This window comes from Geotrypetes seraphini, chromosome 4 (assembly GCF_902459505.1).
Source record: "Geotrypetes seraphini chromosome 4, aGeoSer1.1, whole genome shotgun sequence".
Lineage (NCBI taxonomy): Eukaryota > Metazoa > Chordata > Amphibia > Gymnophiona > Dermophiidae > Geotrypetes > Geotrypetes seraphini.
In genome coordinates this window covers 40515418-40538253 of record NC_047087.1, presented here as the reverse complement: position 1 = coordinate 40538253, position 22836 = coordinate 40515418, and the positions used below count along the sequence as shown (strand labels likewise).

Genomic DNA, 22836 nt, shown 5'->3' with positions numbered 1-22836 from the left:
CTCTACATACATATTTCAAGTAGGTTTGGCTTTCTTTCTCCACAAACATCTCACTTGGATGGTTGCTATGACCTCTACACTACAGCTGGTTAACCATTATCTACAGCACTCATTTACTTAGTACCTGGCGAGTAGTTCAGATTCCAAACACTTAGGTTAAATAAATAAGACTGAAGTGCTGAATTTAAGACTGTGCTCTCAGACTCATTTTTCTTACAGTTACTAACTCCAAGTTTCTTGAAAGAGAATGTAATCAAATTACAGTAAATAAATATGCATACGTATGTAATTTTGAGACTGGACATTTGGCATGAGAGGTGCAAGACACAGGAGAGCCTATCACGATGCTGCATACTCTTGCAGCACCTTCCGCCCATACCATTCCTCCACCCATAGCTAAGTAGGTCATAGGGTAGCAGGGTACCTGAACTCAGAAACAAGCACCTAGTATCTTCGTGAAATAATTAACTGGCTTTCTCCGTCTTAGAATATATAGTACAGGATCAGTAAATTTGAAAATACCTCAGCTCTTTCACTCAATTGGACAAGCCATACCAATAGAACAAAATAAACTACTGGAGAATTTAAGTAAAGAGAGAAACTGCTGAACAGCCCTGTGAAACCTATGCAGAAATAGTTTGGTTTTCAATAAGAAAGTTGTTACAATGGTCCTAAGCTGACGCACCTGCAGCTTTCTGAAAAGAATCAACTGCATCTTCTAATCCAGTGCTGGTTTGTCGGTCACATCTTGTGCCAATCTGTGTGTACAGGGCTCCAATATTAAACAAAATACTGGCTTTCTCCAAGGCAATATTCTGCTGGCACACTGGAACTCCTGTAAATGAGTCATACCTAAAAGCAAACAAAAATAAATGCAGAAGTATATAACAGATATATAGATAATGTGACTAGCAAGCACAATCCACACAGCCCTCATACCTATCTTACTATATGAAAACTGTTATATCAGACATCTCAATATTTTTATGTTTTTATTCTGACCATGAAAATCTGTGATTTAGAATAATCCTGTCTAAGCAATGAGGTCAGATAGGTAGTGCTGCAAGAAATTAATGGAATGAGCTTGTATTGTATATATCTGGTAAATTTTTATACAATTGTTCCAAACCATACATCCAAAAAAGGTAGATAGAGAGAAATCATAGTACTGCCTTTAACACAATATTATCGTTTCCCCCAAAATAAGACCTAGCATGATTTTCAGGGTAGGTCTTAATATAAGCCCTACCCCAAAAATAAGCCCTAGTCGGGATTCGCCGGCAGCGCTTCCATCACCACGCAGCCATCCTTCCCTCCCATCCGAACCGCAAGTGAGCCCAACATACCAGAACCTCCCTCCAAATCAGCATCGGGCCAGCAGCACTCTAAACAGGCTACTTCGGCCTTGTCTAACAATGAATTCTCTCTGCCACGTTACTGATGACATCATCAGCAGACAAGGCCAATATGTAGGGCTCGCTCGAGGTCGGCGGTTCGGATGGGATGAAATTATGGCTGTGTGGTGGCAGGGGGCGGCGGCGTTCTGCTGCATAAAGATGGGAGGGAGAGAGGGAAGGATAGAAGCTGGGCAAGGGTTCTGCTGCACAGAGATGGGAGGGAGGAAAGGACCTTTTAAATCGTACCCCTGTACTTTTTTTTTTTTTTTAAACCCTGTACCTTTTTTAATTCTTCCTTCCCTCCCTCAATGGCTCCGTACTATTTCTGGGAGCAGGCGCACAAGTCAGGGGCGCGGAGATCAGGCGTGAGCTTTCCACGCTCCTGCTTGGCCCTGTGACGCTTTCTGAATGGCTGCTGGCAGTTCTTAGGGAGGGTGTTTAAAAGGTATAGGGGGGTATGATAAAAAAGGTACAATACCACAAGGCTGTTTGAAAACATAAGAATTGCCATACTGGGACAGACTAAAGGTGCATCAAACCCAGTATCTTGTTTCCAACAGTGGCCATCCCAGGTCCCATGTATCTAGTACTATGAATGGGTGTTTGTTGATCTTCTGTCCTGCTGAGCTACAGTATTTTATTGTTGTCTTTTTACAATTTATTTTTAAGTGGTTAACACAATATCTCTGCCTGCTATATTTTGAAAACCATGCATTATTGGGAGAATCCATTTAACAATGGCAAACATGATTACTTACAGAAGGACTGCACAGCATTTAGGAACAGGTTTGCTCTATAATTGGAATGTACACTAAGGCCTGGATTCTCTAAAGAGCGCCAATATAGGCAATTGCCTAAAAAGCAGCCGCCAATTGCATGTCAATCACGCAATGGCGCCCTATAGAGAATCATGCCTACATTATCTGGCACCTTTGCCGTGAATTGCACTTCCATAGGCGCTTTAGGCTGCCTAATGCCACTTCTGGCACTAGCCACGCCCAAAGTGGCATTTGGCGGCCTAAAGTGCTTACATAGGCATGATTCTGGTGCGTATTATTTAGGGTTAATGGTGTCATTTTTTGCCATTTTAAATGGTGTGTTAATTAACTTAGGCACCATTTCTAAAATTTTCCCCTAAATGATATAAGTTCCTTAGTAACCTTCAAATGATAGTTGGCATGAATCATGTCATTATAGGCTAAAAGAGAGAGATGTCAGAAGAATAGCTTACCATGTAAATAAAACTCCATGGAGTCTGCCAGATGGGAAAAATCTGTTTTCTACAAAGCCCAGCTGATTGAAATAACTTATCAGCAACTCAGTCCCAGCTTCATCTCTGCTTGGGGTACGAGATGCCTTTAAAATAGAATAACATGGCTGAAATTATAGTAAATTAATAGAGCAGCACAATTAGACTAGTGACTAAGAAAGTGATTTGATTGGGGTACGAGATGCCTTTAAAATAGAATAACATGGCTGAAATTATAGTAAATTAATAGAGCAGCACAATTAGACTAGTGACTAAGAAAGTGATTTGATAAAAAAAAAAAAAAAGTACTTCATCTAATAGAGACCTGAAGACCAGATCAACTTTGAGAGAGGATTTGTTTTCAGCCCATATTTTCCTCAATCTCAAACTCCTACTGACTCCACAGCAGCATTAGTCTGAGTTTTCAATTCTGAAGATAAACATCTAAGAACTTATACGAATTACAAGTGTTTAAGCCCATTACATTAACGGGTGCTAGAGTAGATGTCTCTGTCTGTCTTTCTTATCTTTCTTTCTCTCTTTCTCCTTTTCCGCTGTCTTTCTTTCTGTCTCTCTCTTTTCTTGGCCGCTTTCTTTCTTTTCTTTCTTTCTCTCTTTCTCCTTTTCCGCTGTCTTTCTTTCTGTCTCTCTCTTTTCTTGGCCGCTTTCTTTCTTTTCTTTCTTTCTCTCTTTCTCCTTTTCCGCTGTCTTTCTTTCTGTCTCTCTCTCTTCTTGGCCGCTTTCTACACTCAGGCCCAACAATTGTCCCTTTCTATTCCTTTCCTCCTTCCTTCCTTTGCCTTAGTGCCCCCAGTGCCTCCTTCCCATGTCCTTAGTGCCCCCAGTGCCCTTTCCCATGTCCTCAGTGCCCCATGCTTCCTTCCCATGTCCTTAGTGCCCCTTCCTATGTCCTTAGTGCCCCCAGTGCCTCCTTCCCATGTCCTTAGTGCCCCTTCCCATGTCCTTAGTGCCCCTTCCCATGTCCTTAGTGCCCCCAGTGCCTCCTTCCTATGTCTTTAGTGTCCCCTCCCATGTCTTTAGTGTCCCCTCCCATGTCCTTAGTGCCCCCTCCCATGTCCTTAGTGCCCCCTCCCATGTCCTTAGTGCCCCCTCCCATGTCCTTAGTGCCCCCTCCCATGTCCTTAGTGCCCCCAGTGCTCCTTCTTATGTCCCCCCTCACTGCCTTTCAGCCTTTGTCCCACCCCCCCTCCCCCAAAGCTAGCCAGCCTACCTCCCCTCCCTATCTACCGCACTAAAACCAGCCTGCCTGCCTCCAGCGCCAAAGCCTTCCCCCCCCCATATTGGCCCCCACTGCTGCTACCTACCGTCTGGCCTACCGCCGCTTCAAACACCCCCCCCCCGGTCCGCCGTCACTGCCACCCACCGAAACTAAACAAAAAGGAAAAGGGTCCGCCGCACACAAACCGCAGAACACGTCGAACACTGCCACAGAGCTACAGATCACGAAGGCAGGGATCACGGAGGTAGAAGTGCGAATGCGCACTTAGGGTTTTATTATTACTGATAATTATTATTGGTGGTGGTAGTGGTAGTGGAGTGCTTCTCAAAGCCAGCAGGTCTTACATACAGTATACACAAAAACTATTCTAGAGTCCACGTTTTTACATGCTGGAAAAGTCTATTGATTGATTTTTATAGCCCGTCCTCCCCAGGAGCCCAGAATGGGTTACAAGGATGTATACACAAAGTTTTCAGGAACAGAGCTACGTAGATTAGAGAGTCAATAACATGCTACAGGTTCAAAACACAAAGATATAGAATCAATAACTTACAACTTATAGAGAATGTGACTAAGAACACATGCTTTGCAGAATCTTAAGAAAATAAATCATAGTCACGAATAGGTATTAACTAATGTGCTCAACTGACTTATGTTAGTTGCTGGTTTAAAATAAAAGATATTATATAGAAAACAAAACAAAGGTGAAACCCCTTTTTATTGGGCTAACAAATCCTTTTTATTGGACTAACAATGCATTTATTAATTAGCTTTCAAAGGTTATCCTTCTTCAGATCATATAGATAAGATATAGATATAAAGAGAAACATAAAATCATTCCAATGGTAGTCTCACAGGAAGAGGGAAGGAGTGGGTAAGGTGAGAAACAGGGATGGGTAAGTGGGTGAAAGAGAGAGATATGGATGGGTGATAAAGTGACAAAGCAGTATAAACGTTTTGGTTTATTATGCCATAGAATAGAGAGGGATATACAAAGATGGATAGGCAAATGGCTGGAGAACAGAAAACAGAGAGTGGGCATAAATGGGAAGTTCTCTGACTGGGAGAAAATGACTAGCGGTGTACCCCAGGGCTCGGTACTTGGGCCAATCTTATTTAATATTTATATCAGTTCAGTCATGAAGAGGTTTGCATATTGTGGTACCATCCTGATGCCCATAGCAGTGCCCATGATTTGCAGATATTGTTAAAATGGAAAAATAGTTGTGAGTTAGAATGAATTTGATTAATCTTGTAATAGCTTCCAGTGAGTAACAATACTCTGTATCCCTTAGAAATATTAGTTCTTAAAATGTCTAACATGGATCCTAGATTGGTTTCTAAGCTGTGACCCTTACAGAAACCAGATTGTGTGGAATGTAAAATATTACATTTTTCTAAATAAGAATTTAATTGGATATTGACTCTGCCTTCTAATATTTTAACTAGTAATTGTATTGATGCTTTTGAGAATCAGATCCTAAGGGATTAAGAATCCCCCTCTATAAAAGTCTAGATATTTCCTCTACGAGTGGACCAATACCAGATATTATTGATCTTCCAGGGTTGCCAGTTTTATGAATTTTAGATAGTATATAGAATGTGCTCACAAAAGGATGGTTTGGTACAAGTCTCTTTTTTTCATGAAATTTTATTGAAAGTTTTAGGTAAAACAAAGAAAGAAAGAAAACATAAGCACATCACAAATATCAGCAATAAGGAAATAATTACAGCACAGCATAACAGGAAAATGTAGGATATAATATTGCTATTGTAAAGGGATCGGAGAATGTAAATACGAAAGTGGCTGTATTTGCTTTGGAAGTGTTTTGTCAAGGTTTTTCAACTGTTTTGTATAATCTTGCATGGGTTCTTCAGACAGTTTCCTATAGTATGCAATATCCAGGAGTCTGTGTCCATAATCACTACAGAGCCGCCTATTTCTGTAAGTTTGATGACAAATGTTTTGATTATTTTGTAAGCTTTTTATGGCAGCTCGTTCTGTTTGAATTCTGATTCTCATATTCCTCCAGTGGATTGGAAGGCGTGTCCAAGTTGTTTGGGTATGTTCCATCAGGTGTTGCGTTGCTGATGCTCTGAAATGAGATGCTGTTCTCGCTGTGAATCTGTAGAAGTGAAGTTAGCTTTATTTTCTTTTTGTGAATAGCAATGTATCGTTTCTTTGCTTGGATTTCTTGCAGGTCCTTCTGCAGTTGGCTCATAAGGTATGGCTTTAGGTTGTGCACATTCCTTATGATTTCTTTTCTCTGGGTTTTCATCTTTTCCTTCTTGTATTGATGTACAAGTTCATTTCTCAGTTTTTGACTAGTGCATTTACAGAGTTTTTCTGCATAGCCAGAATTATACATGTAGCCAAAGGATTGGAAATGATGTCATTCTTCTTGAACATTGTCAGAAAGGAAAGGTGACTGTTCAGTTTGGTTTCTTTTTCCATTAAGTTTGCTCATTTGCTTTTTCATACGGCTGTATATACTAATATTTGTCAACATTGTGTTGACGGCTGTATATACTAATATTTGTCAATATTTGTCAACATTGTGTATTTCTGATCTGAAGAAGGGGGTTTACCTTTGAAAGCTAATAAAAAATGAATTGTCAAATTAAAAAAAAAAGAAGATATCACATTATTCCCTCATATTTTATTTCTATATATTACCTTTAAAAGTGGACCATTCTGCTCATGGAAATAAGATTAAACCAATTCTAAATTAATTTTAAGCAATGATGCCTACCAGTAGGACAACTAAAATGGATACCTTAATCCAAGACCATATCAGTGAACTGTGTCATTGATTCTATTTTGATTCTAGCACCTCCTGCTCTTTATCTTCCAGTTCAAGTGGAACCAGGGCTGAAATCCTAGTACTATACGCCTTCAATTGCAACTATCTTGGAATATTTTTCTCTATTTTGTATACCATCCCAACTTACTTTAGTTCTTTCATTTCAATGACAATTTTCAGCTGGGTGCAATGCATCAGGCTTGTCCTGGATCCCTGTAATCATGGACTCTAAATTTATCCACTAGTTGTCACCCTACAGTGATAACCATGACTCCCTTCCCAGTGGCTGTGAATGCAACCTTTACTGCATTCCCAGACCTAGCTGACCCAGGGAGCAGAAGACCTTACTTGGGAATCAAATCAGAGGCATAGCCAGACCTCAAATTTTGTGTGAGCCACTGGGCAAACTGGGAGGACACATGTAGTCTCCACATCTCCAGCAGGGAGGAAGTCAGCATGATACCAGTGCTTGGACAGTTTTGTGGGCTGAAGCAAGTAGAAGAGGAAGCAGTTCTTGCCACTAGAAGACCCTTGCTGGAGTTGGAGGCTTAAGAATCTCCATCAACTAAAACAAGGGCATGAGAATTCTGGATGGGCCTAATCCTACCTGTGTCTCTGCCCACTGAATCAAACACAGGCTTTTCCACTTCATTCAAGTAGACATCAAATTTCTGCGAAGTTGATACAGCCACCTGCCTTACAGTCATAAGCACTCCTAAGTATAGCACTATTTTTATGCAATTATGGATTCTGCAGGACAAAAGCATGCAAAGACAAACAGAAGAGCATACTTGTCTCAAGTCCATGAGATCTGCTATTTCATTTTCATATTCTGAACCGTCTTCACTGTAATGTTCCAGAATAAAGTCCTTAAAATACAACAGGTTAGTTTTAATTTTTACAGTAATAAGGGTTCGTCTACTGGACAAATGGTCACAAAAAACAAAGAGGTTGAATTAGTACAAGCTTAGACAAAAATGATTAGCAAGAAAAAATTAAATAAATTACAATATATTTAGGGACTCATTCTCAAAACAGAAAAACATCCATAAAATGGCACAAAGTCAAAGATGGAGTTTTTTGGGTTTTTGTGGGGGGTTTTTTTTTTTTTTTTTGCATTAACATCCTGATTTTTATTTTCTAAACTTGTTTAAGACTTTTCTCCACAGTATCTAAATTTCAAGGAGGCTTGTTGGGGGCATGTTTTGAGGTTGAGTAGGGCAGGCTTATGATCTGGATGGTTTTCTGCAATAATGGAACATTTTTAAAATGTCCAGGGACAAAAATAGGACTTTTTAGGCTGGACCTGCTTTGATAACAACTACAGTAAGTGCCAAAAAGGAATGGAAGGCGTCTTCTCTTCAGATTCACTTTCCTCACTGTGCTTGACAGGAGGATTGTTAGGCTTTGTCAGCTTGATAAATTTTGTGCAAGTAATCTCCTTTAAAAAGTTAAACAGGAGCCAGTTTAAGTATGTCAGTCTGCATTAGAGAATGACAAGGGGACAAATTTGTCCTAGTTCGTTTTGTCACTGTCCCTGCCCCATTCCTGTAAGCTCTGCCTTAACCGCACAAGCCTCAAACACTTATGATTTTAAAGTGTTTGAGGCTTGTGCAGATGAGGGCAGAGCTTGCAGGAATGGGGCAGAGACAGGAAAAGAACTCATGGGAATGGGACAAGAAAATGAGTTCCTGCGGGGTCAGGGAAAAATTTGTCCCCATGTCATTCTCTAGTCTGCATCTCAGATTCCATTCTTTCATCTCAACACAACATATGGACTCTGCCAGCTCATCTCTAGCTAATTAAACCATGAAGGAGAAGACTATACTTATGGATCAGTTAAGCTTTATAAAATTATTAGTAATTTTCCTAGATCATATTTTTGTGATTTCAAATCATGGACATCTCATCTATCTTAAAGTAATATGATAATGGCTGTGATTTACAATTTTGATAAAACTTACTTGACTTGCTTACATCACAGGTGTGGAAATTGGAAGACAGTACAGTGGTACCTCGGTTTGCGAGTGTTTTGCAAGACGAGCAAAACATTCGCAAAATCTGTGCCTTGGAAAATGAGCGTGCCTCTATTTATGAGCGCCCCCCCCCCCCCCCCACGATCCGGCACCCCGTACTCGCATCGCACCCCCCTCCCTGCCACGATCTGGCATCTCCCAGGCTCCCACCCACCAACCCGATCACATTCCTTACCCCTATTTGGCACCAGCACCAACGCATAGGACATGCGGGTGCCGGTGCCCGAAGATCTGCCTTCTTCTTTGTGCTGGGCCTTGAGCATCTACGCATGCTCAAGGCCTTCGGGTTTCCGAGAATCTCAGAGAGAACGGGAACCCGAAGGTCTTGAGCATGCGCAGATGCTCAAGGCCCAGCACAAAGAAGAAGGCAGATCTTCGGGCACCGGCACCCGCATGTCCTGTGCATTGGTGCCAATGCCAAATGGAGGTAAGGAACGTGATCGGGTGGGTGGGTGGGTGAATGCCGGATCGCGGCAGGAGGGCATGCAACGCGTGCGGGGGGGGGGCAACACGAGCGGGGGAGATGGTGGATCACGCGGGGGGGGCCTTCATGAGCGGGGGGGAGCAATGCCGGTTCTTGGGGGGAGGGGGGTAGAGCAGCGCCGCTGGCCTTGGGGGGTGGGGGTGGGTGGGAATGAATCAAGCGAGTTTCCCTTAGTTCCTATGGGGAAACTCGCTTTGATGTACGAGTATTTTGGTTTATGAGCATGCTTCTGGAACGAATTATGCTCGTAAACCAAGGTTCCACTATATATCAAAGCATACATATGTATATCTATCATTTCTGTAGTGTCTAAGAATGTGCTAGTTGTGTGAATGCTATTAGTGGTAGGAAAAGGTCTAAAAAAACTGCAACTGAGCAGATTGGATGGATCAATTTGATCTTTCATTGTCTACTATGTTGGAACATACAGATGACTCTCACCATCCAGTAAGTTTAAGGATGCAAGATATATCACAGACTTATATCTCTAAAGTGGTAAAATTTCAGGATTACTACATCTCAAATCTGACTGTACTAAATATGCTGGGTATATATGTAATATAAGCAATAATAATTACACTACTTGTATACAATATGCCATGTTTTTAAAATGGAAAGATCAATATCAATACAAAAGGGAACATACAATAAATTTATAAAAATATGGGGGCCATTGACAAAATTCTGTAATGATTAAATAATAGAATACTTTTTCTTCCTTTCTTCTTTTAGAGATTTTCTTATGACACACATATAGGGGGGGTAAGGAGAACAATTTATATATAATATAGTATAATATATGATACAAAATGTAACAAATGATTAAGGAATAATAGAAGGGTGGGGGGAGGGAAAATGAAAAAAAATTTATCTAGAATATATTGTTTTAGATATAAATATGTTATTGAATAATTATTAATTGTATTCTATTATGTTATATACTTTTATAAAATTTGAAAATATTGTATTAAGGTGGTGAAGGGGTGGGGGGAGGGTGAAGGGGAAAATCAAATTCAGACATACATTGTGTTAGATATGAAAGTGATACTATGCATATATCAAATGTATTTTATTATTCTGTACACTTTTTATGAAATTTGAAAATAAAAATATAATGAAAAAAAAAAAAAATTACACTACTTGTAATCTAAACTCCCTTTCACTCACACATATCCTCATTACCATCCAATAATCTCAGTTTTACTTTTGGATCTGAATTGGGAAAGCCTAGGTAGGAACTTAAGGGTTTTCTTACAGTGGCTGCATGGGAGGTTTTGTATAGGGTGGATTTCTGAGCTGCAGATTTAATGTGGCATGTAAAGGTCATGACGCAAGAGAGTTAACTCTACTCATAACAGACCACCTCCTCACCAAAAATGTGTGATAGAATTTGTGTGTTTATACCACCTGGAATTTAGATTAGTGAATGGAATGTCTGCTTAGAATAAGCAGTAATCTATGTGCTTATTTTATTTGCTTAGTAGCACTTTGTCTATTGTATGTACAAAATCTGAATAATGCAGTTCACTAAGGACTATTTTTTGGCATGGCAGTTTCATTCTATATGTTGAGGCTTACACTAAACGCTGTTTCCGCAATCCAGTTAACAATCAATATGTATATTCCCAGCACTGCAGACTGTACATACAGGGGGTAATTTGTAAAGGCATTTTCATATGTATATGACAGAATACATGTATACAATGCTTCTTATAAAATTATATAATACTTAGGAAATATGTGTGATGACAAGAATATGCACAATTTAATGCAACTCAGGTGTATACATGTTTACAGGCACAGGGTAGGCAGATGAAATTGAGTCATGAATTACACATGTATTTTATGTATGATCACATACATCTGCTCCCAAACAGGTGTAAATAATCACAGCTTTATTTTAGCTGATTTACACAGCTTTTCTCAGGCAATAGTGCCCTTGTGTCCATAAAATAGGATAAAAATAGGCACATGCTTGACTTCCAAACCTAGGTGACTATTATAAAATTAGTCTCATAGTAGAGCTAAATACAAATATATTAATTTAGACAGCATTTAAATTAAGCCATTCATTGCCATCACTAAAAAAAAAAACTATCCCCGAAGATTAAATTTCAAACTGGCTGATATTCAGCCAGGGTACTCACCATGGCTGGATTATATCTGTATATTCAGTGCCGGTGTCTGGGTAGCAGTCAGCGCTGAAAATGCAGATTCAGCGCTATCTACACGAGCCAGATATCAGTGACATTCAGCACAATATCTGGATAGCTAACTGGACAGCCTTTTTGCCATTCTAACTTATCTGGATAGTTATCAGGTACTGGACTGAATATCACCACTAACCAGATAACAGAAAGGACCACCTCTCTCCACCCAGTGACTGCCACTGCACTATCTGGATATCACTGAGGTGGTCTGCAATGATTTTCAGTGATATTGTCTGAAAAATACCACTTAAAATCTGGTAATAGCCTCAGTTAGCACTGCTCATCTGGGGAGCAACACCTACTCCTTGGATAAGTAAGTGCTCTGAACATTGGTCAGAAAGTTACAATCTCACTTGTAAGTTTTATTTTTGAAGAAACTACTCCCCCAGGGATCATACTCATATGATAAGTGTCCTGAAAGGTCAACTATAGCTTCAAAAGTGCTGTCAAAAATCAAACCTCAGAAATGTATAAAAACTCTCTTGATTTAATCATAAAGTAGTTAAGTACCTCTGCACAAACTGTAAGAACATAACTACACTTCTCCCTCTGTATTCACGGTTTTGATTATTCACGGTTTTTAGCTTGCTGGCTTCCCCACCCCCTCAATTACGTCAGCTTGCATAGAGAAATCACTGATTCCCAGCACTTTCTTCACCGTGTTTTTGCCTCTCCTTCAGGAACAAGCCAGGTCTCCCACCATGTTATTCGCGGTTTCACCATATTCACAATGGTTTTTAATAGAAAACAGCGAATAACATATGAAAAAGTTATTCACGATTTTTCTGTATTTGCGGTTCTGTTAATCCCCTATCACAGCGAATATGGAGCAAGAAGTGTATCCCATTTGCATCATTACTTACTTCCATAATATAGTTATAGAATACAAAAGGCATATGAACTTGAAACCTACCTTAAATGGTGTCATAAAATCAACCTCTTTTGCCTCTTTAAGGCCTAGTGGAATCAAAGGAATACTGAAAGCCTTCCTATTACAAAAGAAAATAAAGACAATGAGGCTAAAGTTCAAAAAACCTGAGCTCCTAAATTTAGGTGTCTAACTTAGAGCCTCCCTTTTACAAAGCAACAATAGCGATTCCCAGATGAGCGATTCCCATGCAACACAGTCCATTCACTTTCTATGGGCTGCACCTTTGCCATGTCAGGACTCATTACCACAGCTTTGCAAGAGATCCTTAGGCTCCTATTTTTAAATAAAACTCAAGGGTTTAAGATTTCAGCTGAAAATTTGTCCAAAATTTAGGACCGACATATTTGCCTAGATAGGAAAAAAAAGATATGAAGTCTGAACATGTAAAATTTCCCAATTATTTTCTATTGCTGGTTTTATGCTTGTTGATGTATACAATTTTGGTTCACCAGTAAAGATAATTCCAAAAGAGAGAGAGAAAAAGAGAAAGAGAGAAAGAAAGAAAAGCTTCAGTGTATTTAACCCCCTTAAAAAGATAATCTGAACTACATTTGCTATATGTTCTTTCATGGTCACCTCAGAATCTACAAATCCAGATTTCTTAAAGATTTGACTGACAAAACTAGAAGGAAACTGTAGAGGACTCAGACAAGAACATTATATTCGTCTTTTGCAAATTTAAACAAAGCTTATAAGAAAACAACGTTTATACAGTCTTAAGAAACAAAGTAACAATCAGGATAGAATCAACAACTGAAGTAGTAATTGGTAGAAAGAATTTCAAATCATTTGCATACACTTTATAAAAGACTCCAAGCCCTATCAACAGGTAGCAAAGTGGTTATAGATAGATATTAAATATCAAGGGAGAACAAGCAGATCCCCAAGAAATACCAGTTGAAACAGTAAACCAAGATAAATTGTAAGAGCAAGATTAATTTAGTACCTTATCACTAATCCCTATAAATTAGAGGCTAGCCTTTGTATAAGAAACGAATGACAGCGTCAAATGCCGCCAATATATCTAGCAATACTAAATGTAAAATGAATCAAGATTCAAATTCATGTTGAATCTAGTCAAAACTATACAATAAAAGCTATCAGTACTTTTGTCTGCTCTAAACTCAAAGTGATGAACATCTAACACATTCTCCAAAATCAACATAATCTTGTAATTTGTCCAACATAACCTTTCCACAATTTTTGATAAAACAGGTAACAGGTAACAGACCCATAAAGACTGGGATCTAAAGAGTTAGCATCCTGCTTCTTAAGAACACTTGCCCTCTGTAGTGCAGGGAGCAGCTAGAAGATACCAATTAAGTCACCAAAACAGAAATAGATCCTGCAATATCTTCTTTCATTGATTTCAACACCAATGTTGATCAAACATTCCACATACTTGAGTTTGCCAGACTCAAAATAAATAAAACAAAATCTTTTCATACAGGCAGTTAATAAATCACAAATAAATTTGTATTTCAGGCAGTAATTAAAACTACTCATTTCACAGCTAAAGAAACAACTGGTAGTTACAAATCAACTTTTGAGGCACAGACTCAGTCACAAATATTGTGAATCTTCTCCTGAAAAGCAAACGCTTGACATCCAATGGAACCACTGATATAGCTGCTGTTTTTTTTTTTTGTTTCTTTTTTGGGGGAGTTACCACATCAAGCAAAACTTTTGAATGTAAAACAGCTCCTTGAATTCTTTCAAAATAAGCCTTCATAATAAAGCTGTAAACATTGACTACAAGAGCCCCGGATGGTGGCATCTAGTGGTTCTACCACATTCTCTCACTCTTGTAATTCTTGTTTTGCCTCCTTCAATTTGGACATGTTGTCTGGGGCATGTTGTGAACTGATGTTATTGTATTTTATGTTTAAATCTGTTTATTATGAAATAGAAATGTACAGGCTTTCAAAAACACAATTCAAGTTACAGACATTTTCCAGCTCAATACAACTTTAAATATAAAACACTTACTATTTCACAAGCATAGAATCTGTACTTTCTGAACTACTACTATCACAACTTCTCAAAGTATACTCCATCTCTCTACGCCCCACCCAAACCCCAAACATTTCAGAAAGGATTTTCTTTTACTTATCTAAATAACCTATTATACCTTGTAAGTCTAAATCCAATTAACCATCTGAAAAAGAATCTCCCTTGTTCCAATCATAAATCCCTCCCTCCCCAATCATATAAAGAAGGATTGACTGTCCAAGGGAGTTGTGTTCTGATACTCCCATCAACACTGTACCCCTGGTACTCCAACAAAAACTATCAAAACTAAATCTCCCCCACCCATCCCAACTAATTCCGCCTTCTATTAAAAATAATAATAATAATAATAATAAATATGGGTAGTCTAGTTTCCACTTTCCATAAGGTCAATGAAGTTGAATTTCATTTAAGATGAGGCTACAAGCTTTTGAGACAAGAACCGAATGTATACTTCCCATGTAGATAGAAAATTGATTTTTTTTACACATTTAAAAGACAAATTGGCATGATTTAGTTCTAGCAACATCAGAGAACGTATTCTGTCAAGCCCAATAAGATGATGTTGCCGACTGTGTCCCAACTCCAAAAATAATTTTCTTCCCCAGTATCCCAACCTTTCGTAACAGAAGTAAGCCTCCACAAGTAAGCCTATAGGTGAGAACGTTATTGATTGAGCAAACAATTGCTCAAAATAACAACTGATCGATCTCCAGAAACGTTTTATTGTAATATAAGAACACAATGCATGATACCAAATATTTATTTAGATATTTGTACACATGCATGTCTTTGAGGCTGTGTATGTCTTATTTTGAGCCACTTTGGTTAAAAGCGGATTAGAAATGTTTTAAATAAATAAAATAAAATTTTGTTTATTTTGAAAGGGTCTATCATAATCACCATTTTGTTTTAAGGAAGCAAAACCTTTGGAAAAATTTTTGTTTCACTCACTGGACAGTTCTTCCTGTTTTCTTACCATGTAAGAAAACAGGAAGAACTGTCCAGTGAGTGAAACAAGTCTTTGTACAGGTATATTCTAAAGTAAATCCACATTAACTTTTTAATGTGTGAGATCTGAGACTAGGGAAAGGGATTGGGATTTGTATACGCCTTTTTGTATTTATACACCACACAAAGCGGTGTACATACAAGTACTTCAAGCATGGTCTCCATCTGGGCTCCATTGTGGGCTCGCAATCTATGTAAAGTACTTGGAGCAGTGGAGGATTAATTGATTTGCCCAGGGTCACAGGAAGCAGCATGGGGTTTTAACCCACCACCTCAGGATGCTGAGGCGGTAGTAGCTCTAACCACTTCACTACACTCTCCTACTTGACATATGCCAAGCAAAAGTATCACATATTAAGAAACCCTCACCCACTTACTATAATGTGTCATCTAAAAAAAGAGGTAAATTAAAATCCCCAATACAACCAGTGTATGTAAGTGCCCTCTGTGAGAAACAAGAGCCTCAATCAAAAGGGAAAACCCCTTATAAAGCACACTAGGAGGAAGAAAACTAAACATAAGCCCCAACCATTGGCTGCAACATATAATTCACTGGACAACAAATTTTTCCAAAGGTTTTGCTTCCTTAAAACAAAATGGTGATTATGATAGACCCTTTCAAAATAAACAAAAATTTATTTTATTTATTTAAAACATTTCTAATCCGCTTTTAATCAAAGTGGCTCAAAATAAGACATACACAGCCTCAAAGACATGCATGTGTACAAATATCTAAATAAATAAATAAGGTAAAATAGGGGCACATCATGTCATTATCTATCAAAAAGGAAAGTTATATCATTGTAACCAGGGAAAAATACCTCTAACAAAAATATGCTTGTGCAAAGAGGTGAGTCTTCAATAATTTTCTACACAAACTTCCACAGAATCTCAAAATTCCTGCTAGAGCATTCCATAAAACAGGGCCGTCAATGGAGAAACAAGATTTAATGGTCTACACATAACGTACTGTACCTCTTTTACAATATCAAGCACTTAGCCAAATAGTAATAATAATAATAACAACTATTTTTATATACCACAATATCACAAGCAGTTCACATAGGAAGAGACTGTATACAGACAGCGATATTACAAAAAAAAAAACCAAAACTTTTGAAATTACATTAGCATGTTAAGATTAATCAAATTTTTTCTGGAAATGTTTTAGAAGTACATCAAGGCAGAAATGGTGTCAGAGAATTTTATCAAAGAGATAAGGTTTTAATTGACTTCTTGAAAGTTTGATAGGAAAGTGCATTTGAAATAAAGTTGGTTAAACATTTATTCCATTTGCCTGCTTGGAATGATAATGTTCTATCAAGGAATCTTTTATAGATATAGCCCTTCAAGGATGGAAAAGTGAACAAGTAAGCACTGCATGTACAAGTTGTGCCTAGAAATTCAAAATGATGAGGTAGATAGATTGGGGATAAACCTGTTATGGTTTTGAAGCAAAGGCAAGCAAACTTAAAAATGACCCTTGCTTCCACTGGCAGCCAGTGTAATTTTTTTGTAATATGAGCTTACATGATCCAATTTCTTGAGACCATAAATGAGACGGACTGCAGCATTTTGAACAATTCTGTCATTTGATGGTTTTCTTAAAATATCCCAAGTATACAATATTGCAATAATCTAAGATGCTTAAGATCAGAGATTGAACCAGTAATCGAAAAGAGAAGAAATCAAAATAATGTTTAATGGTACGAAGCTTCCATAAGATGAAAAAGCATTTTTTAATCTGAGAATTAGTATGATCTTCAAAAGTCAAGCTTCAGTCCAAGATGACACCAATCTAACCCATTTAATTTCAAAGAGGTATTCATGATCTTGTTATTAGGACTTGCCAAAAAAATCTGTTTTTTCCGAATTCAGTTTTAATTTAAATTGCGCAGTCCATTGTTCTACCTGAGTAAGGATAGATGAGGTGAATTGTTCCGTCTCTTGAGTCAGTGAGGCTATAGAGATGTTAATTGTAATGTCATCCGCGTCAGTTATTCTTGAAAACATCTGTCTTAGATAAATAAGTATTTATATACCACGTATATCCTAAGTAGTTTACATTCAGGTACTCAAGTATTTTTCCCTGTCTGTCCTGGTGGCTCACACTCTACCTAATGTACCTGGGGCAATGGGGGATTAAGTGACTTGCCCAGGGTCACAAGGAGCAGCATGGGATTTGAACCCACAACCTCAAGGTGCTGAGGTGGTAGTTCTAACCACTGTGCCACACACTCCCCACTAGAAAACTTTTGCCTTCCTTGTTCATCGCTTTTACGAAAATTTTCATCAGTCTAAGTTTTATGTGAGGAGGCATAAGAACATAAGAATTGCCGCTGCTGGGTCAGACCAGTGGTCCATCATACCCAGCAGTCTGCTCATGCGGCGGACCTCCGGTCAAAGAACAGCGCCCTAACTGAGGCAATGTCCTGTGCACATTCCTGTTCAGCAGGAACTTGTCTAACTTTGTCTTGAATCTCTGGAGGGTGTTTTCCCCTATAACAGCCTCCGGAAGAGTGGAAGAGGTGGCAAAAATATCTTTGTTGGTCAGCAAGTAGTTCAGGTACCACATTTTTCTGTCCTGGAACCAAATTCTTATAGAGTGGCCAGTTCTTTTGAATGTAATGCAACTCCTTAGCATGGCTGTCCCATTCACAAATAAAACAACAGTACTTGGTATATCCAAGGCTGAATTCCAAGTAGCAGAGCTACTACTTTAAGATCACCGCAGATGTTCCAGTTGTACTTAGTGTACTGGATATGCTTTAACAGCAGTTCCATGTTTTCATATGCTTTTATATAGCCTTTTCAGGTAGCATCCCTCAAGCCCATGTACAAGCATGCTCAGGCACACCCAGACTGCATCATTTCTATGGATGTTATGCAACCTGCCCTGAATGTACATCTGGATATACCCACACTACATCCAATAAGGTATAACTTAACCTAATTCTTAATATAGGCCTACTGCTTAAGAATTAATTGCATTAACCTGAAAGTATAACAAGAAATTGTAAAAATGTACTTTTTTGTTAAAACGGTATGCGATACATAATTTTAAGCGGGATTTTCCTGATCAGCAGCCAAAAATCTGTAATATACAACTGAAAGTGTTGAAGAAGCAAAAACTTTGTTGTCCAGTGTAATACTTCATAAGATGGAAATTTCTATAAAAGGAAATGAATCTTTCTAGAATATTAAACAGTCTTCCACTTCATTGTTTGCCTTGAGATTTAGAAATAAAAGTATAATTGGACACAACTGATTTAACAAAACATCAATATCAGCAAGCCAAAAGTTAGTGACAAAATATATCTTGGTTGCATTTTTAGAAGAGTCATATATAACCTTAGTTTTTCCTCACAAACCTAGGGCCTCTTTTATGAATGGGCCTCGAACACTTGCCCGCTAGTGCCGCTTTGTAAAAGGGGACCCTAGCCTTTAAAAGGTCTGTCCTTTAAGTTAAAATGGTTTATCAAGTCTTTATTGGAGTTTTATACTACAACAGAAAACGAAACAGATCAAAACAACCCCGCCCCCTCCAGGTTTGGGAGCAGAAGGATAGACCAGTTTTACCACTTTTTAAATCATGATTCACTGAAACTCCAGCTGTAAACACAAAGGTAAGAATGGGCGGTTTATACAGGCTATTTTTGAATTTTCTACAACACTAATTAGTTTATGTTAAATCAAGCCCCACTGACACACAAGAACAAGCCTAGGCAGGCAATAATTTGCATGGATATCTCATGCAACATGTATGGTTGGTCTGATTGTTTTACAATGAATCATGCTCTTATCTTGATCTACTAGTTGGAGGGAATGAACCAACAGCCTCAAATATGTCTCTCTTTATAGGACAATTCCCATGTGCCTTATTGCAATTTTATTCATTAAATTATTTCTTTTTTTTTAACCAAACAAACATATTTAATGCAAGTTTTTTTTTAAAGTGGTAATACGTCCTAGTGGTTATGGCACCAAGACCCATTTTATATAGACCTTGCTAAGCTAACTGATTTCACCACATTCTCCAGCAACGAATTCCAGAGTTTAATTACACATTGTGTGAAGAAATATTGTCTCCAGTTTGTTTTAAATTTACTACTTAGTAGCTTCATAACATGTCCCCTAGTCCTAGTATTTTTGGAAAGAGTAAGCAAGCTACTATATTCATTATTTTGTAGACCTCTGTCATATCACCCCTGAGTTGTCTCTTCTCCAAGCTGAAATGCCCTAGCTGTTTTAGCCTATCATAGGGAAGTCATCCCATCCCTTTTATAATTTTTGTCACCCTTCTCTGTACCTTTTCTAATTCCGATCACTTTTTTTGAGATATGGTGACCAGAATTGCACACAATTTTCACGGTGTGGCCGTATCATAGAACGATACAAGGGCATTTAGACAGTCTTGGTAGCATTTTTGGTTTGGGCCAAAACTGAAAAAAGCTGTTTCGGTCAGCCTCTAGCTTGGAGGTTCTAAAATATCATTTGCCCATTTTCCACCAATTCACAAAATTACACTAATCCATGCTCCTTCCACTGATTGAAACCACCTGGTTCTATCCCGGTGATGGTAAGGGGGGGGGAGAGAGAAGGAGAAGGATTCCTCATTGTATTTAATCTGAAGTAGTGTACAAATGCTCAAAGTTACATATGCTCTGAGGTAGTATATAACTTTCTGCATGTACTTTGTATGGGTACACACATACTCATAACTGTGCCCCATTCCACTCATACTATACAACTGGCAATGCCTATTCACTATTGCATAAAACAGGGATCTCAAAGTCCCTCCTTGAGGGCTGCAATCCAGTCGGGTTTTCAGGATTTTCCCAATGAATATGCATTGAAAGCAGTGCATGCACACAGATCTCATGCATATTCATTGGGAAAATCCTGAAAACCTGACTGGATTGCGGCCCTCAAGGAGGGACTTTGAGATCCCTGGCATAAAAGTATGTGTGCTCTTGTCAGCACATGTACTTATATCCACATCCATAAAATCAGATGTACATTTGTTATTGTTTTAGCTGATATTACAGGGCTGATATTTAAAAGCAATATCCAAACTTTTTTTGCTAGTGCTTATCTGGCATTTTAAAAATACACGGACCACCACTGGCTCAGTATCCAAAGGTCTATGTTTTTATGCTATATCTGTTGATAGTGATTGTCGTTTTGATTGTAATCTGCTATAATGAGTTGAAGGAATGGAATAAATAAATCAAAGTTTTAAAAGTATGCTTTACATAAGGCACATACTTATAAAAATACTCCCTTATTGTACTATGCTTGCAAAGAAATTAGTAAAATTAGATACAAGAGGTAATGCTGATGTGGGAAGTGAAGTGGGAAGGCGAAGTGAAGGATCAAAAATCAAAATGGAGAATGCTGATAACCCACTGGTTCTTTGAGGACAGTAACTTTTGAATTCTTTTTAATGTCACATTCAGCAAATGCTATATTTAGTTTTCAGGGTTGATTTCTATATTGTGCTCTCTGGTATTCTTGCAACACAACTTTTGCAAATATAGGCTGGGCCTGCAACATACTGCAAGCACTTAAGGAAACATTTTTCAGTTTGGGCATATATGTACACTCCCTTTGGGTTTACACTGTGACAATCTGAAGAATGCTTTAAAACGAAAGCTATTAAACTTTATACAAAAAAAAACTACACTGGCAAAGAAACAAAAGATAAGTCACTTCACTTACTCTGTATTCTGATATACTTCTACGGAGATATTCAGTCCTTCCAGTTCCTCCTTCAAGACCTGCAGGTTCGAGTTCACGAAACTCAGTTCAAGCAGTACTTGTTCTCGGACTTTACTATTTGTGGTTGCTCTGTAAACAGTAAAGAAATATGCTTATATGAGTTTAGGCGATAGCTCTGGGAAAAATCTATGTATTGTACAAAAGAGGTGTTGAAAGCCATGCCTCACAAGCTATGGATTTTTTAAAATCTCTTAGACAAAACTGGCATAAAATTCCTGTGAACTATAAAGATTTTACATGGAACACTGGCAGCTAAGAGACTGACTTGGCAGATTTGTAAGGTTCTAGAATGGAAAGTCAATGTTTTAAACTTCTTTCAATCTTCTTTTCAGAGGCAGTTGGAAATAACAGCAGAACGCCACAAAACAGACATCCGATCATTCTTCCTGTTTTTTTCCCCCCAGAAGCTAATATTTTCTTTTTTAGATGTTGTGGCAAAACAAATCTGACCACAGTGGTCCTTGCCATATATCGTCACAACTAGATTACTGCAAAGCCTTAATACACTGTCTAACCAAAAAGAGTTTGCATCAGCTGCAAATAATTCATAATGCTCCAGCACGATTGATAGAAGGCTGCAAGAGATGCGACCAAATCATACTCTTCCTGCACAAACTACACCGGCTACCAGTACCTTACAGGGCTAAATTTAAATCTGAGCCAGAACACCTTTGAACAAGCTAGCCTTTTATACACCATTGAGACCTCAGAGTTCTTTCCAAGGATCATCATTGTCTGTACCCTCATTAAAAAAAATTGTACTATGTGATAACTGCCAATGAGTCTTCTCATGAGTAGCCCCCACATTCTGGAATTTACTCCCAGAAGGACTATATCTAACTCCAAAACTACCTCTACTTCAGGAAGCAGGTGAAAGTCTGTTTTTTCACACAAGCCTTTAATACTGTATTTATTTAAGTATTTATATACCACTTAGAGCCTAAGTGGTTTACATTCAGGTACTCAAGCATTTTTCCCTATCAGTCTTGGTAGGCTCACACTCTATCTAATGTACCTAGGGCAATGGGGAATTAGCTGACTTGCCCAGAGTCACAAGGAGCAGCATGGGATTTGAACCCACAACTTCAGGGTGCTGAGGCTGTAGCTCTAAACACTGTGCCATACACTCCCTGTACATAAGGTGATGGACTATACATATTCTGCACCAAGACTAGTTTGCCAAACACTAAATCAGTTCCTTATACTTTGTTTAACTGTATAAACGCCTTGAGTTTAGCCTCTCTTCTATTTATTCCAACGCACTGTATCACACATTTTAACCCCATCTAATATGTGCATTTGACCCCTCTGCTATAGGATAAGCTGTATTTTACCCTCCTCCATTGAGAAAAATGGCCATTTAACCCTACCCTTTTGTTTTCTATCTGAAAACCAATTTCTAATCCACAACTGAACATTGCCTCCTCTATCCAATGACTCTCTAATTTTCTCAGGAGCCTCTCATGAGGAACTTTATAAATTGTCTAGACTTGTACCACCAATTAGGTGGTACATAAAATTGTATAAATCAAACATAACTGAAATTATACATCCTTAAAAACTTTAATGAATTTTTATAAATAAAAACAAGGGGGTAGATATTTAGCCTGTGGCAGTCAGAAGTTTTTAAAGCCATTTATAACTCCAGGCTGAAGTGACCCTAGATATTCATTGCTGCCAGAA

General features: G+C 38.3%; 1 protein-coding gene across 2 annotated transcripts in view; it reads right to left on the bottom strand.

Moving 5' to 3' along the window:
- The window catches only part of RHPN2 (rhophilin Rho GTPase binding protein 2), a 119471-nt gene that overhangs the window by 69404 nt on the left and 27231 nt on the right, over positions 1 to 22836 (bottom strand). The window contains exons 3-7 of one of the 2 annotated variants that reach the window (XM_033943393.1): positions 21094 to 21222; positions 12334 to 12409; positions 7482 to 7559; positions 2629 to 2753; positions 686 to 852 (exon numbers count right to left, since the gene is read on the bottom strand). In XM_033943393.1, the coding sequence (XP_033799284.1) occupies positions 686 to 852; positions 2629 to 2753; positions 7482 to 7559; positions 12334 to 12409; positions 21094 to 21222 (575 nt within the window). The remainder of the gene's footprint in view (positions 1 to 685; positions 853 to 2628; positions 2754 to 7481; positions 7560 to 12333; positions 12410 to 21093; positions 21223 to 22836) is intronic. The other variant, XM_033943394.1, reaches the window with a different exon arrangement.